Source organism: Calidris pugnax, unplaced genomic scaffold (genome assembly GCF_001431845.1).
Source record: "Calidris pugnax isolate Ruff unplaced genomic scaffold, ASM143184v1 scaffold448, whole genome shotgun sequence".
Lineage (NCBI taxonomy): Eukaryota > Metazoa > Chordata > Aves > Charadriiformes > Scolopacidae > Calidris > Calidris pugnax.
The window spans coordinates 584,009-601,032 of NW_015091198.1; the positions used below are offsets into that span (position 1 = coordinate 584,009).

At 42.8% G+C, this 17,024-nt stretch overlaps 1 protein-coding gene across 4 annotated transcripts in view; it reads right to left on the reverse strand.

Annotated features, from left to right (window-relative positions):
* Positions 1 to 3,420: 3,420 nt before the first annotated feature.
* KANSL1L (KAT8 regulatory NSL complex subunit 1 like) overlaps positions 3,421 to 17,024 on the reverse strand; it is a 62,667-nt gene continuing 49,063 nt past the window's right edge. For 3 of the 4 annotated variants that reach the window (XM_014959616.1, XM_014959618.1, XM_014959617.1), the window contains 6 exons: positions 15,617 to 15,741; positions 14,079 to 14,203; positions 13,038 to 13,092; positions 7,530 to 7,642; positions 5,837 to 6,017; positions 3,421 to 5,214 (listed from right to left, as the gene is read on the reverse strand). In XM_014959616.1, coding sequence (XP_014815102.1) covers positions 4,966 to 5,214; positions 5,837 to 6,017; positions 7,530 to 7,642; positions 13,038 to 13,092; positions 14,079 to 14,203; positions 15,617 to 15,741 — 848 coding nt within the window. In that variant the 3' untranslated portion in view covers positions 3,421 to 4,965. The remainder of the gene's footprint in view (positions 5,215 to 5,836; positions 6,018 to 7,529; positions 7,643 to 13,037; positions 13,093 to 14,078; positions 14,204 to 15,616; positions 15,742 to 17,024) is intronic. The other variant, XR_001413920.1, reaches the window with a different exon arrangement.

Genomic DNA, 17,024 nt, shown 5'->3' on the forward strand with positions numbered 1-17,024 from the left:
TGGTTACAGCATGTTTTCTTTCACAGGTTGTGTGCACTGTGCCCTTGTTTTAAATGTGGTAGTTTGCACTTCTGTTGAGTCTCAGGTTAGGAGTGTTGTGGGAGAGAGAGAAATTACATACATAGTAAAATTAATCAATCGCTTCTTTCCATCTCAATCCCACCCAGGTGGGTTGATGCAGCTGGCTGCTACTGCAGCAGTTCAATGTGTGAGTGACCACAGACCATCCATGGAAGAGTAATGAGTGATACGTGTTTTTTTAATGCTTAAGACTGTTCCAGTTTCTACCCTCTAATCATTAATAGGAGTAATGTGTTCGTTAGACTCTTATTTAGGCCTACCCTCAGTAACGTAACCCCACAGCCACAGGACTTGAACCAAACACTTGATGTGAAAACCAGAGGAGCTGCCCGCACGGTACCCGCGGGGGCCAGATCAACCCAGGGCTGGTAAATGTCGCAACACTCTGATAAAGCAAAGTTTGAGCACGGGCTGGTGCTGTTAAGTCACGTGGTGCAGAGCGGTCCATGGTGAGCTGACACAGCAAAGGCGCCGCGCTGGAAAACAGCATCAAAGAAACTCTGATCTAGCCCAGTAAGGCTGGGCTGGGAGATGTGTTCCACAGGGTGGTAGAGCACACAACTGTGAAAAAAAACTGTGGTGGACACATATAGAGCTTAATTTTAATAGGGCTGATGAGTCTGTATTTGTACTTACGTGCCATTAAGGTCCTGGATGCGGAGATGGAAGCGTTTAAAGCCTCGTAGCAGCAGGGAGCAGAACGTAAGTGGCCTTAAAAATTGTCTCAGTTGAAAATGGTGAAGCACAAGGGAAATGGCTTGTGGTGTGAAGCTGCAACACCCCAGCTTCATGCTTGGGGCAGGGGGGCCTTGCTGCCTTATGTTTAAGTTGGTATTTCACAGTCAGCCTTTGTAATACCTTCAGCCACAACTTTAGGAGCAGCTCTGACTTTCGTAGCTGAACAGCCAAAAGCCAAACAGGTTGTTGGGGTCCCCCTCCCTTTGTTTAAAACTCTGGTAAGGAAATTAGGTATTTTATTAGGTATTTAAGAAACGTGTAGACATGGCTCTTCAGGGCATGCTCTAGTGCCCAAGATTATTGGTTTGTGGTGGGGTGTTGTGTGTGGGGTTGTGGGTGTGGGGTTTAGTTGGTGGGTGGTGTTTTTGGGTTTGTTGGGTTTTTTTCTTTTTTTTTTAATGTGGTTGGACTCGATCTCGGAGGTCCCTTCCAACCACTAAGATTCTGTGATTCTGTGAAAGAAAATAGGCAGGGGTTTCTGATGTATTTTACAGCTTCAAGAAGTTTGCTAACCTTGTCCCATCAGCCATTGGAATGGGCTGCCCAGGGAGGTGGTTGAGGCACCATCCCTTGAGGGGTTCAAAGACGTGTTGGTGTAGTGCTGGGAGGTATGGTTTAGTGATGGTGTTGCTTTTTGTTTGTTGTGTGGGTGTCTATTTTTGTCAGTTAGGTTGATGGTTGGACAAGATGATCTTTAAGGTCCCTTCCAACCTAGAAGATTGTGTGATTCTGAGTGCAATGGGACTGCTGAAAATCTGGGTGTCTCACGGGCTGGAGGAAAGACGCAGAGAGTAGAGACAGAGAGAGCAGGGTACAGCGCCTGGTCTGCTGCCAGAAGGGGGCAAATGGTTAGAGGTGCTGCAGGTGAGGATGGGGGTGTGTCCCAAAAAAAGCATCTCGTTTGCCAAGCAGACAGTGTTCCCCATCTGCCCCTGCCAGAGGAGGGGCTGCCAGAGGTGGGCAGGTGACATGAGACAAGCCAACACGGGCTGTTCTTGGTCACCCCCCCGTGCAGACAGCTGCAGTTTGGTGTCACAGCTCTAGCCAGCTGAGAGGCAGATGTTAAAGAAAGGACTTCTGACCGTGATAGGGTGGGGTAATGACCAAACAGACATTTTTATAGTTTCTCCAGGGATATATATTTTTTTCAGTCTCCTGGTTGACCGGCCTCTATTTGGGTAGCCTTTTTATTGCTGCTTTGTGACGCACTAGCTGGTTCCCACAGTGACTGACAAGAACATCTAAAGAGGGGACAAAGAAAATGTGTTTATCTTTGCTTGTATCTGTAACCACTATGTGCAGCCCCTGCACCTGGCAAGGTAAGAAGCAGCTGCTGTAGGTCAGCACACTGGAGACTTACCCAAAAGCAACACAACAGGTCAACAGGACACCACAGCTGGGAACACATCATCAGTGCAGGAACAGCTTTACGGTCCACCAGGGTGACCAAGCTTTGTTCATCCAGCTCCTTTCACACAGGTTTGTTGGGGTTGATTTTTTTTTGCTTCATTTTAACACACTTCCTTTCCCACCCCCCCAATCTAGAAAAACACTCTCCTTTTGCTCCTTCTCATAAAATGCTGGATTGCATTTCCATCTACTGATGGCACCTTCGGGCCCTCTAAGGCCTTTTCTTGGGCTGTCCCATCTCCTAAGTTGCAGAAACTCCTGCCCCAGGGACCAGATGGAGCCATATTTTTTTCAGTCTCCTGGTTGCCCGGCCTCTCTTTGGGTAGCCTTTTTATTGCTGCTTTGTGACGCACTAGCTGGTTCCCACAGTGACTGACAAGAACATCTAAAGAGGGGACAAAGAAAATGTGTTTATCTTTGCTTGTATCTGTAACCACTATGTGCAGCCCCTGCACCTGGCAAGGTAAGAAGCAGCTGCTTTAGGCCAGCACACTGGAGACTGACCCAAAAGCAACACAACAGGTCAACAGGACACCACAGCTGGGAACACATCATCAGTGCAGGAACAGCTTTACGGTCCACCAGGGTGACCAAGCTTTGTTCATCCAGCTCCTTTCATACAGGTTTGTTGGGTTGGGTTTTTTTGCTTCATTTTAACACACTTCCCTTCCCACCCCCTCCTTTTGCTCCTTCTCATAAAATGCTGGATTGCATTTCCATCTACTGATGGCACCTTCGGGCCCTCTAAGGCCTTTTCTTGGGCTGTCCCATCTCCTAAGTTGCAGAAACTCCTGCCCCAGGGACCAGATGGAGCCAAGGTAGAGCAGGAAGCTCTGACCTTCCAACAAAGCTGGGTGAGAGCTGGGCGGAGCAGACGTCTTAATATCCATACAGGTACGGAAAAGACCTGAGAAGCATTTGAGACAGGTAACTTTGAGAACCCTTTTCCCAGCAGCTGGTGCACACACAGGACAAGGGAGATGGAAAACTCCACCCCTGCATTTGGAGGCTGGGGGGACCTTACCCTCACAGCACCAGCCCAGCTTCAGTATCTTCAGCACAGCTTAGTGCCACTTTTTGGTGTGTTTGCAAAGCCATTCTTGGGCCAAGCAGGTCTCTGTGCCCAGAGGAAGCATCACTGCTATTTCTTCACTTCTAAAAGGCCATCAAATCCAGACTATATACAACATATATAGAAATAACTTTTAATTAAAAAAACCAACCTTGCATCAAAGATTATTGTATCAGACATTGAGGCAAGATTCAAGTTTAAGACAAACCAGTGTTAAAAAAGTGTTTAAAAAAATAATCAGAATGTGCAATAAACTACAATGTAGCAATAGGTTGTAGTGTTGAAACTTTACTGAACTGTTTTCAGATGCCCAGTGTATAATTCCTGTCATTTTGACCAAAAAAAATAATAATTGACACTAAAACTGGGTCATCTGTCCAGTGCCATTCCAGATATTACACGTGGAAGAAAGTTTTGCACAAAAACAGAGACTCCTATAAAATTGCCTTCAACTGTCCTACACAGAAAAACTTCCTGTTGACGGATTATACCTACATTCAATGTTTAATCTGTGTTAATACCTCTTGAGATTGCAGATACATTCCAAACTATGCTATTTAAATACAAGTTTAAACAACTTGCTTTTGTTTTCTTACTGTGAACTCGCTGGGAAATTAAAAATCTATCCGAAATCACAATGGAAAGCTTTGGGGGCTTTTTTCTTTATTGGTCTTCTAGACATCAATCATCTCTTCCTTTTCAGTTAGTCACCAAATGTTGGCATACTTACTTACGAGACTCTTACAAGGCACTGTACAGAAATTGGGACAAGACTTTGTCTTTAACATATTAAAGCAAAATATTACGAGCCTCATTAGCTACTGAAGGACTAAGGAAATAAGATGACCCAAAACACAATATTCCAAGAGCTGCGTCGCTGACTGGACTCCACTCCTCTTTCCTTCCACTTCTCTATGCCCACACGACCGAAGCAGAAACTCTACTTTCTGAGTAGCAGATATATTGACTATTGAAATGCAGTGGTCTATTTCTATCTTATTGCTTGAGGACACCTATATGAAACATGCCCTGGCGCTACCGAGAGCTGAGTACAGATTTTAAGCTAGATGCAAGGCTTCCAGAACTCTTGCTTTAAAACTTCTGGTTCTCACCTACCCTTGTCCTACGCGGGGGTTACACACATGCATTTAGAGAGGCAGACTTTTGCCCCATGGTCATGCCACGCAGGAGAATTATCTGAGGCTATTATCGCTTCTCCCCACTGTTTTTTTTTTCCAAGTAGTTTTTCTGTGTTGAGTTGAAGTTGTTGGTTAAGGTGGACAGCGTGTCCTGCTGCACCAGAATCCACTAGAACCAGAAATGCATTTGAAAACAAACAGAACAGAAAAGGATGATTACTAACAAATGTGGCAATATGACAACAGAAAGTGAATGGTGCCAGCAATTTATGTGCGCCCACTCCCGACACTGGGAATATTAGACTTCCAGCTTGAAATAATTACTTTCTCTTGGGGTTCAGGAAGAAGAAAGTGTTGTCTTTGGGATATATCCTGCCTGTTACAAAGCAAGAAAGAAAATATATTATATGCAGCTAACGTACAGGTTTTGAATTGTGCTGTCATATGCTGTGTGAACAAGAGAGATTTTACCTTACACTTTTCTCCACCTTAATTGGCTTTCTTAATGAACCACATTATTCCCTGTCACCTTTGTTTTCTTGTGTTGTTGATTCCCGGGCAAACATTTTCGCAGTCTTCTGACTCTTCAGCAGATTGTTTCCTTGGTGGATGGCCATTGTCTGGCAAACCAACGGGTGCGCACGGAGTGCAGGGAGAGTCGCTGGGAAAAGCTGCACTTGACATTTCAGTCTGATTGGTTATTTGATCTTGGCACAGTAAAGCTTCTACCTCTTCATCTTTTAGTGGAAAAACTCGAAGTTCCCACAGCCCGGCCTGAAAAGAATCAGAAAGGGTAGGAGTGAGGGGAAAAAAAAAAATAGGAGGGGAAAAGGGATTTCAGTTGAGTCTGAACTGATTAGCTATGTGCAGAATGATCTGCTATCAAGTAACAAATGAGTGTCTGTCTTCACAATGTTTGCAGGGCTCTTCAGATAAAGAATAGGACACTGCTAGGCACCAGCTGTCAGTGTAAGCTGGCTGCACAGGGCTTTGAACTAGGAACAGAGCTACAATTGAACAGGCAGCACACAGGAAGGGGGAAGCGCTTCGCCGTGGTGCCAGACCATCAGGGTACCTGAACCCGTAACCATCAGCCCCACGTGGAACTCTGGCCAACATCCCCAAGGAAAGATCCATCACCCTTGATCCCCCTAAAACATGTGCTGTATCTGCTGAGCAATTAAATTGTTACCTGTTGACAAATCTTGGGCTTAATTCACAGAGCACAGCAAAATAGTTCTGAACAGAAGTGCTACATTCAGTCTACATAAACTACAGCAACAGCCTGTGATTCTGATCAATGAGAGAGGAGGATTTGTCCACATTCTTTGTTTTAGGTTAGAGAGAGCGGTCACTGAGGATCTGACCAGATCTGGAAGCTACTGGAGGCACCCACCTTTGCTTCCTGGTTCTCCCTGCAGAGTTGTGCAATCCCTGAACAAACAGAGCTGTGGGCTTCCGAGGCGGAGTCCGGCCCGGGTTCGGCAGCGCAGGGCAGCGAGGAGCAGGAGCTGCCGGGCTGCTCCTTCTGCACCGAGTCTTGGCTGTGTCGTCCCTCAGAGTTCTTGCTGTAAGACCTAGTGCAGGATAAGAGAAGAAAGTCTTAAGAGCTACCCCCTGCCCTCCCACATCACCAGGAACAGTTTAGATTTTCTTTTCAAAGCTTTCCGTTTCTCCATATGTGCTGCCTACGTTCTACTTACTTAAATCAAAAGAGCAGATGAAAACACACATGGTTCTTGACAACCTGGTTGTCACAAGCCAAAGCAAGAGGGCTATGGGGAGGAGCTGGATCAAACAGCTGGATAAAACAGGGCTGAGCAGGCACACTCTGGCTGCAGCACAGCTGGTGGCTGGTCCTACACCTCGCTCCATACACTGACCAGAAGAGTAATTTTGGGCAGAAGTCAGTGAGCAGCGGGGCTGTTCTCAAGACAAGGGAGCAGACTGCACCAATGGAGCTCCAGAAGAAACAGCAGGTCCTTGGGCTCCCACTTCCCACCTCTGCTCTGGACTTACCTCTAAAGCAGTCAAAATAATTTAATAAAATTAAAAATTTTGACCTCACCCTTAATGCAAATTTGAGCTAGGTATAAAATACTGGCACACATCTTAAATGCCAGGTGAAGTCTGACTTTGCTCATGTTAACGGCAGTTTTACTTCTGAATTCAAACAGCACTAAGATTTCAGTAGGGAGTTCATAGGCTTTCAAAATTAAGGGTACATACAGAACTTATATTTTTCAGTACACTTCCTGAAGTTTGGTTTTATGTTCAAAATGGCTTAAAATAGAACTCCTTAATACGGTTCAGCTCTAATTTTATCCTGCATTTAAAAAAAAAAGCTATCTTTGCATATATATTCATAGTGTCATGGTTCACTTTAAGCCAAGAGTAGACACAAGCGTATGCTAAAAAGCAGCGAAAGTTAACCCAGCATGTACAGGATGCTTTCTGTCCTGCCAGGTTCTGAAGCAATTTATAGGAAACATTTTCCCAGAGCCAAATTGCAGACACAATGATGATTTTTACACCAGACAGCAAGCCTGTGATAATTACACTTTTTCACACAGTGGTGTTTTTTAAGCATAAGGTCCCTGTCACAGCCCAGGACACTCCAGTAACACATCTCTGAACGCAGTGGACTTTCATCTGAGTCAGGTGAGTGAAGAAGGGCTCGTGTTACACTGGGTGGCTAAAGTGATCATCACTGGGAGTGGCACAAACTAGCAGAATTGTGTTCATTTCACTAATAGCAGGTGACTAAAATGCCAAATTTCTGTTAAGTCTACATGCTTCAGAACTGCACAGCCTTCCCCTTCCAGCCACATAACCAAACATACCTGGTGCTGTCCCTGTTGAGTTAATTAATGAGGAATGCCCTCGTTTTCAGAATTCTCTGTGACAGCATTTCTGAAACTGCTGCACCAACAGCGGGTTCAATAGGACAGGAATGCTCTTAATCAAAGTCAGTACACCTGCCTGCTATTCCTCCGGGGCCAGCGGCTCTGCTCCCACAGCGACCACCACAGCGGGCACCGGGGGTTCAATAGGACAGGAATGCTCTTAATCAAAGTCAGTACACCTGCCTGCTATTCCTCCGGGGCCAGCGGCTCTGCTCCCACAGCGACCACCTCGCTCGCTCTCGCTTTTCATACTTGGTGTGACGTAAGGAAAAAGCTTCATCTGACAGGTCTTCTACCTGCAACGAGACACAGGGATGGCTGCTGCCGTCATTACGAACATCACGAGAAACAAAGGCAGCCAACGTTACACCCAATTCTGCAAAAGGCTGTTCACCAAATGAGAGGAGGCAGCACAATGCCTGCTTGCAGTATAAAAGCACATCAAAATATATGCATTCAGCTTACACTCTCGCTATAGTACATGGGATGCTGTCACTTTCGCTTTATTTCTTTACGTGCCTGTGGTTGATCTGAATGGATATAGAAATTATACCCCCCCACGCAACTAACACATTTTTCTCCGTGGTGAGAGGCAGAAAATTAAGAGGACAGGTATTCATTTGCAAATCAAGGCAGTACTAAAAGCACATAATAAAGACAAGCAAAAACTGCAGGAGTTTCCAGAGACTGCTTTAGGGAGGCTGAAGGCAGCAGGCTTTGCCAGGTGCTCTTTAAGCACAGAGAAATAGGTCTGAGATCCCCAAGGACTTAGCCCCAGGTGGAGAGGAACTCGGCAAACCTGAGGTGCCACATTCCTGCCATGAAACCAAGCAGAAAATGGTTTCTGCTTTGAAGAGATGATTTCTTAGCAAATGATCTGCACTACCGACCCTCACTACAGCTTAAAAATGGCCCTAATATGTGTACTTTAACTGCTTGTAGTCAAACTAAGAGCCAGCTTTTTAGATAAAACTCCTCAGCTGTAGCTATCACATCTGACCTTCACTTTCCAAGAGCCATCTTCACTTTTCCCTGGGCAGCACACCAGGAAGTTTGCTCCTTAGACCCGGCTGTGCAAGGAGCACTTTGCTGCCCTTCCCCCTCACTCCCCAGAAGGCAGGACACAGCTCTTGGCTGGACCCCTCCGTTACAGCTCAGAGTTATTTTCAAAGTGCTCCAAACCATTCAACCTCTTCAAAGTTCACCTAAAAAGCTAAGGTTGGCAAGAGCACACGAGTGCTGCAGCCATGGATTTTATGCCAACCACTCCTAACTCAACAGCAGAGAAATTCTAGGAAAGAACAATTCCTGGTCATAGAAGCTGTGAAGCCGCACTGCCAGATGGGTACTGGACAAGAATTACACCAGTAATTGGGGGGGTCATGGAAAATAAATTGAATTTTTTCTAGAAAGCAAAAATCCACAAGTGACACCATTTATCCTCTGATTGAGTCTGCTAAAATACAGAACTAAATGCAGAGTGCCCACTGCAGCACCAAGCAGAGCCACGCAATACAGGTTACACTGTCAGCTGGAAGTGCTCCACCAACAGCCCCGAGGTTTTCTGCAGAAGTCATATTTCTATCCACTCTTGTAGCACTGAAGTAGTTCATGACCATTGTGGATACAAATGTAAAGTATTACAATGCATTTATGCTGCTGTAAGCCTACCTGGTAGTGGCACACGGCTTCCAGAGAGCACACTGACAACCTTAGCAGCTGGTCATAAATGACAGCGCCACAATTAAATTTAACTGGGCCAATGCAAAGGACCCCGAAGAGTTCAGCGTGATGTGGAAAAGCCACATGACCTGCTTGCTAAAACTGGAGCTGCCCGTTTCCTCCTCAGCCCTGCACTCAACAGGAACCTTCGGACAAACAGGCCCGCTTTGTTTGCCCATCTCATGACTGTTTTTTGAGACTCCTCATTGCTGCTATTTATTTATGTTAAACACAAACCACTTTGTTAGCTGCTGGTTTCCTTTCATGCAAGCCAACTTCATGGGTTTCCTCCTCTCCCTGGAATTCACCCGCTCCGTCCCTTGGATGGCACCGGGTAAGGGGCTCTGTCTTTCCAAGGTCAGTGATGTATAGCGTGAAAGTGAGAATTTTATGAACTACAAAAGTGCTATTCCCTCAGGGAAAATTCAGGATTTTTCTGTGTGCTCAGATTTCCTTTGAAGTGGAAACAAAAGATAATTTTGAAAGAAAAACTTAAGACTTTGAAAATACTTTTCTTAGCAAATTGCCAAAACTTTTCATGCTGGGAAGAAACTTCATTTTTAACGAGCTTCCTCTCAGAAATCAAAGTCCACATTCCTCTCCAAATGAAGAGTTTTGAAAAATACAGAAATAAGCCTTACTGTTCCTTTTCCATAGCTGATGAGAGGAGATTTATCTACTTGTTTATTTGAGTTTTACCCTATTCCATTGAACACTAACAAGTAATAAATTTTCTTATTTAAAAATTATTCTTTGTTCTGGAGATAAAAATCACACTACAGCAGAGTAAAAGGTCTCTCCTTGGTTCAGTGCAGCCTCTGCCCCTCTCCAGCTTTGTAACACTTTCTATATTTCCTCCACCAACTTCAGGTTAATTTAAAGTTGCTATAACTGGAGAAATTTGATATTTTTTTCTCCCCCACTAAGGTTACTTTGAAAAGGGACAAAAGAACTGTCATTCCTCAGTGGATGGATCTGGCAGTGATGCTGAGAGAAAACACTATTAGGAAGGCCTGTTTGTGAGGCATGTCTAATGATTTCACTCAAAGAAAAAGACTTAAAAGCAAACTAAGATTTGGATCCCCCCCCCATCGCATCTAGTTAAGCTACAAGACACTGTGCATTAATGTTGAATAGCACCAGGAAAATTTCTGAAAGGTTCTCAAAACAACAAAGTCTGTGTTTCAGTCTTTGGCTTCATGGGAAACGTTGAGTCATAAGCCATGAAAACACTTATGCAAAACTAATTACACACAGAATTATTCCCAAGTAGTTGTCATTACTAAAACAACTACAAAATAAACTTGGACATGACTTCACAACCGTGCCTTGCGAGAAACTTTAACCTGGATGAAAAAAATTCAAACCAAAATAAAACAGGAAAACCCGTGCCACACCCTCCTGTGCTTCAAAGCAATAACAGACTGCAAATTCATACACGGAAACCAGGAAACTCAAACGCTCTGCATCCGAAGACTAAGTATTTTTAGAGCAAGGAATAGAGCAGACAGAGATAGCAGATTACCTCTTGAATTGCCCAACTGTTACGTTTGTTCTCGTAAGGCAAAATTTCCAGAAACAAAAATCAGGCACCCAAAAAAGGTAAACTTTTTGTACTCAAATAAGGGCATGGTGAATAGGCCTGATTTTCAGAAAGTGCTGAGTTCTGTCCTTGGGAGTGTGGCTCCTGTAGAACATGACCAATTTGGGACCCCACATTTTTGGGGTTTTTTACCTTGTGGAAACTTTTGGTGCAAGTCTATTGCATAGATACAGGTTGCATTGCACTGAAAGCCTTTACATGAAGGAAAGAGAGGAGGAAAAAAAAGAAGAAAAAAAAAAAAGCAGCTATCAAGTGGAAGCAATCCTTAACTGCTGGCTGACACAAGGGCAAATCCAAAAGCTTTAAATGTAACCATGCAGAAGAGAGACAGAAAAGGAACTATTATACAGTACCACCGTGGGCTGCTAAGCAGTGGAAAGCAAAGAAAAAGCTTACTTTATATAAAAGGAAAAAGTACATTTTGCCCTCTCTTGTCCTTCACGAATGATCTACTGAAGCTTCTCTTCATTTCAGCACAAGGAACAATTTCCAGAGTGTCAGAGTATTAGTGCAGAAAACGCGAAAAGGTAACGCTGCTGTTTTCTGATGTCTTTTTTCAAGCTTACTCAGTAATAAATCTAACTCAGCCTGAAACGTAAAGCAAGGAAGAATTATGACAGACAACCACCTTTTCTCAGCGCTCTGAAAAACATCCAAACCAATTAACACGATCCCAAAAGAAAGGAGGAAAATTGGCAAAAGATGATTTAGACAAACAAGATCTTTAGCATTTTCCTCTTGTCTGACATCTCTGCTCTCTCATTCCACCCAGCAGCTGACACACAGCACAGAAGCAGCGCGCCACAGCAGGAGGCAAAGCTGCTTTATTGTTAACTCAAGTTATTTCCTGGCCAAAGGATGAATCATACAGGATCAACTAGTCATGCCAAATACAAATATACTGGGAGGGCTACTGAATGAGTGATTGTCCCACGAGCTTCACAGAGAGACACCTTCAAGTCCCTTCAGCAAAATACACTAAAAGTACACAGGGCAAGTCATCTGCATGGGATCTGAAAGCCAAACAAGAAATCCACCGAGTCCTCCAAGCAAGTCCCTTGAAGCCCTGTAGGCAAAACCACTGCTGAAAGTCTCTCTCCCTCCCCGCCCCCCAGACACCAGGATGAAAAGAGAGGAATGAACAGTCGATGTCTCAAGGGACAGTGTGCCCTTGCTGCCTTATTAGTTATTCTCAAAATGGTTTAATTAAATATCCTTGCAGGAGAGTTCTCCTCTGTATCTAATTTGACCTTCTCGCTACAAAAGAAGGCCAGGCACGTTTCCTGCCAGCAGAGATGGTACCAAACCAAAAGGTGGTGGTAGAGGCGACATAAATCTGACCACCAGATTTCACAAGAATTTCTCAAGAAAAGGCAAGGACAGAGTAAGTTTTTCTCTTCCTTCTGACCCAAGAGTATGGTGCCAAACGAGCACAACTACACCTGGACCTGAGAATATGATGCTCTCTGAAAGGAAAGGTTCATTCCCATGCAGCAGGCAGCTACAGACCTAGTGAAGCTCTGGGGAAGCTCGTGCCTTTGTGGAGAGAGTATTTTCTACTCCAAGGGAGAGAGGCATAATGATTTGTTTACTGTGTTTAGCATAACTTTCCATAATGCTACCCAAATGCAGTATTTTTCTACTACTAAGGCACCTAAACACCCTCTGTGGAGATTCTCTGAATAAGGAGCTCAAGAACAGATATTGTGGATGAAGGTACAAATCCAAGTCCTACAGAGACTGGGGAGAGATATCCAAAGGGCAGCAAAACTGGCAGGTTTCTGGAAAAAGCACCACAAAAGGATCGGAAGGTCAGGAAACCAGCCTAGAGAGCAGACCTGCTGGTACATTCACACCAGGGTGAGGAAATGCCTCAAAGCCCTAATTAGGGGAGAAAGGGACCCCCAGCTGCAAAGTCCACAGACATTCCCTGGAAGAAAAAGGCAGATTCTTACGTCTGGAGGAAGCAACAGTAGCACACGATGTACAAACTTGGCTCAAGAGGCAAGCAGGTAACGCTGAACGTTATGTTGTTCCTGAGAAAGCTGAAAGAAGGAAAGTTTGCTCCCGACAGGAGGGTTGCAGGAAAATAAACACTAAGAAGAAAACTGAAGACGTGCTGACAGCAAGGGACAGCAGAGCCACACGAACAACTGAACAATGACTATTAGTGGAGATACTCACATTTCTGTCCAACACAGGGTCACGTAGGTTGCGATAAGACACATTTTCACAATTTTTCAGATTTGAAACTTACCAGAATTTGCATGAAGTCAGTGACTTTGGAAAATATATGCCCATTATCCCAATTATATATTATATTTAGTTTAATTAAAAACTGGTGCTTTAATTAAAATGCTGCCTACCTCTTCTTCATCTGTATTAGATCTTTCTAAAGGTTGAAATTCAACAACTCTCCAGCTGGAAATGAGACAAGAAAAATCAAATTAATTTACCTAAATACCGTTCCATTATTTCAGCAGTAGAGACAACTGTTCTGTTTCTACACTGCATTGTTAGTTACTCCTTCTTCAACACTGCTTGTGCTTCAAAATTTCTTTCAAATAAAGTAATTTCAAATTTAAGGTGCTGATAACAGATGCCCAAAATTTAGATATTCTTTTCCCAACCCAGTATCTAACCTTTCCTTTTCCCAACAGTCTTTAGGTTATCTAATAGAGTCTTAATAATATTAAAATTAAATATTAATAAAGTTAAAGACAATATAAAAACAAATACAAATTAGAGACTTAAAATATGGAACAATTGCATTAAGCCATTTCAGGCAATTTGCTAATAAGCCACTGAATTACAGCACAGGAGCTCAATGACTCTGTGTTAGCTCCTCTGTGTTTTGTTTAAAAACAAAAAAAAAGAAACAAAAGAAAAAAGAGAAGTGTTTCCAGAATCATGGATTATACGTTTACACTCTATGGAAAAAAATACATTAAGCTTAGTCTACTGTTTCAGAATATATACATTTTAAAAATTTATGCTAAAACCATTTCTATTTAATTCACTGAAAATATTTAACTATTTTCCTAAGAAATATAACACAGCAAGACAGTAACCTCCAAATAACCATTGAGAGCACGTCAGCCTTACAGCACATTTAGGGCCCCAAATATCACTACAATTAAGATGATATAAAAGTACTTCTATTTTTAGATAGCCTGTGCATCTGCCACCTCCCTGTGTGTTATCAGCCTATTTCCCTTGTGCTATCAGCTGTCCAGTCTTCCCACCACTCCAGGCACACAAATGGAAGTAGACAGGAAAAAAACCACCAGAGTACATGAAACGATCATCTTAATATTATAAAATGATCTTACTAGAGGTTAACAATATTCTTAGTTAACGTTCTCATGTTCATTTTGGTATCTTTGTGACTAAGGTCATGAACACACCTTGGGGTAAGGATTTCTTTGTACTGTAGTTTCTCCAACTTCGATGGTGCCACCAGAGACATTGGAATAACAATGTTGTCTATATCATAGGAGCTCTCACTTCTCAACCTCCTCCTGGAGTTATGCTGTATAATATAATCAATACAAGACGAGATCAGCTCAGATCACAGCAGCTACATGTTAGCTTAGAAACATTAGAACTGCACCAGGAGAAAGTCTCTAACTTGAACACATTTTCTAGTGGTTTAATGACTTCTGACTTCCCCCCACCCTGATGGAATCTCAACAAATCTTAAAAATATCTCATCTCTGATATTTACTTCTTACTGAAATCGGTGAAAGTTTCCCTTCCTTGATTTTGATCACTATTAATTCTGAATACTTACGAGAACTCTGAAGTTGATGCTGCCTTCTTCATAATGTTCAACCTACGAAGATGGCCTTCTACAATCTATCTACTAACACGTAGCCCAAGTGGTTCTTCAGGATGATAAAATTAAGAATTCAGAAAGAATGAAGCTACATTTAGCAGTTATGAACAGCCTACATGGAAAGTGGTTTTCTGAAAGACTTATGAAAGACAGAAACTGAATTTCTTTGCCACAATCACAGGAGGTGAGTCTCCTGTGGAGACTCCTGGTGGAGTTCTTTGCCCACAATTACATGGAACCTACATGGGTCAAAAACTGAAGTTCCTATATTACAGGAGAAAGTTTAGTTTTAAATCATGATACATTCTGTATTAGAAGATCTCAATTTTTAGTTGAACATTAATGGATGCAGTCTATTCTAAAATGCTCATTTAGATGTTTTTAGACGATGGTCTGCTCAAGCAAGGGTGGGGGGGAAAGAGTGTGCATTGTCAAAACTGTGTGTGAGATGCAGATTTAAACTCAGCTCTCCAGGAGTCATCACCAGATTGAAACACGACGAGTTACAGAGCACTAGTATACCACTAGGCTTGGCAGAACTGAAATCTGAGTATTATTATGAAATTCTCAATGAATTCCAATAAAACAAAGTGTGTTTCTGCAGGGATTCACTGAACCAGAGCTGTGCTACTCCTTAGCAAATTTATATACCAGAGACTTTGCCTGTAGCTCTGCACAAAAGGTTTTAAATAGCTGAGAGTTAACAAATTCTGTGACTGTATTTGCACCGTGAGGCCATTTAATGTAGCTGCACCAAGAAAAAAGGGTCACAAGAGCCCTTGCGTAAAATTTGGAACATAGATCACAGTATATTTAATGAAATTTGGAAAGAAAAATAACATGAAAGGCCCAATGCCAATAAACTAAACTTACACTCCAGTTATATGATCTGCAAAATTCTTTTACAAGCCAGTATCTGTTTTAGGAACACCACATACTCAATCTGGAATAAATTGCTTAACGTACACCACTTAATTCACTGTAAAAATGCTCTGTCCTGTAATTTAACACTAAATTAGATGTAAAAGGCACGTGTTTTTTGAGTGTTAGTTCTCACAACTCTCTGGTGATATTTCAGTTAAGACAGTGGTAGATTATTGTCTTTACCTGTGAGGAAGTGCTGTGAGTGGTCCTAGACATCGCACTGACATTGGTCACGGCAGCAAAACTGCTCTGGGATTCTGGTTCTGCATGTTGAAAGGAGAATGTCTCCAACCTAGCATTACGGTCGCCTGTCACGAAAAATAATAATAAAAAAAAGCATACTGGCTGTTGTCTGTTAGACTAAAGATATTTTTCCATACAGTAATAGTAAAGTCATTTCTAGAAGCCCACAGCTAACCACTTACTATTTAATTAATACTAAAAAAAGCCATCTAAATAAACACTTTTGCTCTTCCTGTCATTGTTCCATAAAACTCATCTTTCTCCTTCGACAAAGGATTTCTTCTTGTGGAACCAGCTTCATATGGGCAAATCCTGCTCCTTTATTTTTTTGGAAGCTGCCACAGACTACCCACAAACCAAATGCAATGGGAACTTAGCGCAACGCTCCTCAGTGTTCCCCAACAGTGCTTCCCTACCTGGGATGCATCTCACTAACGTACTCCTTCACTAAACCCTCACTGAAGGCTTTTTCCTTGATAAATGATAAAACAAAACTGGCAGCAAGGTTAACAAATAAAATTAGCCTCTACATCTCCATGTGTGATTCCTTCTAGTCGTGGTCCACTGCTCCACACAAATCATAATTGTTTTCTCTTCTTCAGTCCCAGTGTAAGTAGCATTCAAAGGGACTCAGAATTTAACCACCTGTGTTCTGCCTTCCTTCTACCTTAATTTCCAGTAAGAAAAAAGAACTCAGATTTAACATACCAACTAATAAAAAGAATCAGTGTACTCCAACATGGAAAAAGAGGTAAGACTGATCCTAAAGACTGTATTGCACTGCCTGGGTCAAGGACATGAACTCTCATCTCCCAGGCAGCTCTGCAACTCCCTGGCACAGAGCTTTTATTTTTGGCCTTGTTCATCAGGCTGACCTTCCCCATGGATAATTTCTCCTAGACAGAGCCCAAATTAGGAATAAATATGTAGTACTACACCCATAGCACTAATAAGCTAGAACTTCTGCTGCTACTCACGAATACACCACACAGCAGTTTGCTGGCATTGGGAAACTATGATCCTCATGATAAAAGACTGCTTTTTTTCTTCCATTAACTCAAAGGACTAAATACTATTGGCAGAAGACTGACTGTAACTTCCAAATGTTTATAGCAAGAAGTTTTCTCTCTTCCTAGTGCTCCCAAGTAGTTTCAATTGTTGATCTCAGTGTGCATGATAGTACACTTAGGGGAAAAAACATGGTTGCAAGAAACAGTGTCAGCATCCACCTTTTGGGGACCAGTGACTGGTTAGGGGAGAGGGTGGCATGGAAAAAGGGATCCCTGATGGTGAGGACAGGGTACAGCACCCCCCGCAGACACAGACACGGAGCTTCTCTTCACAGAAA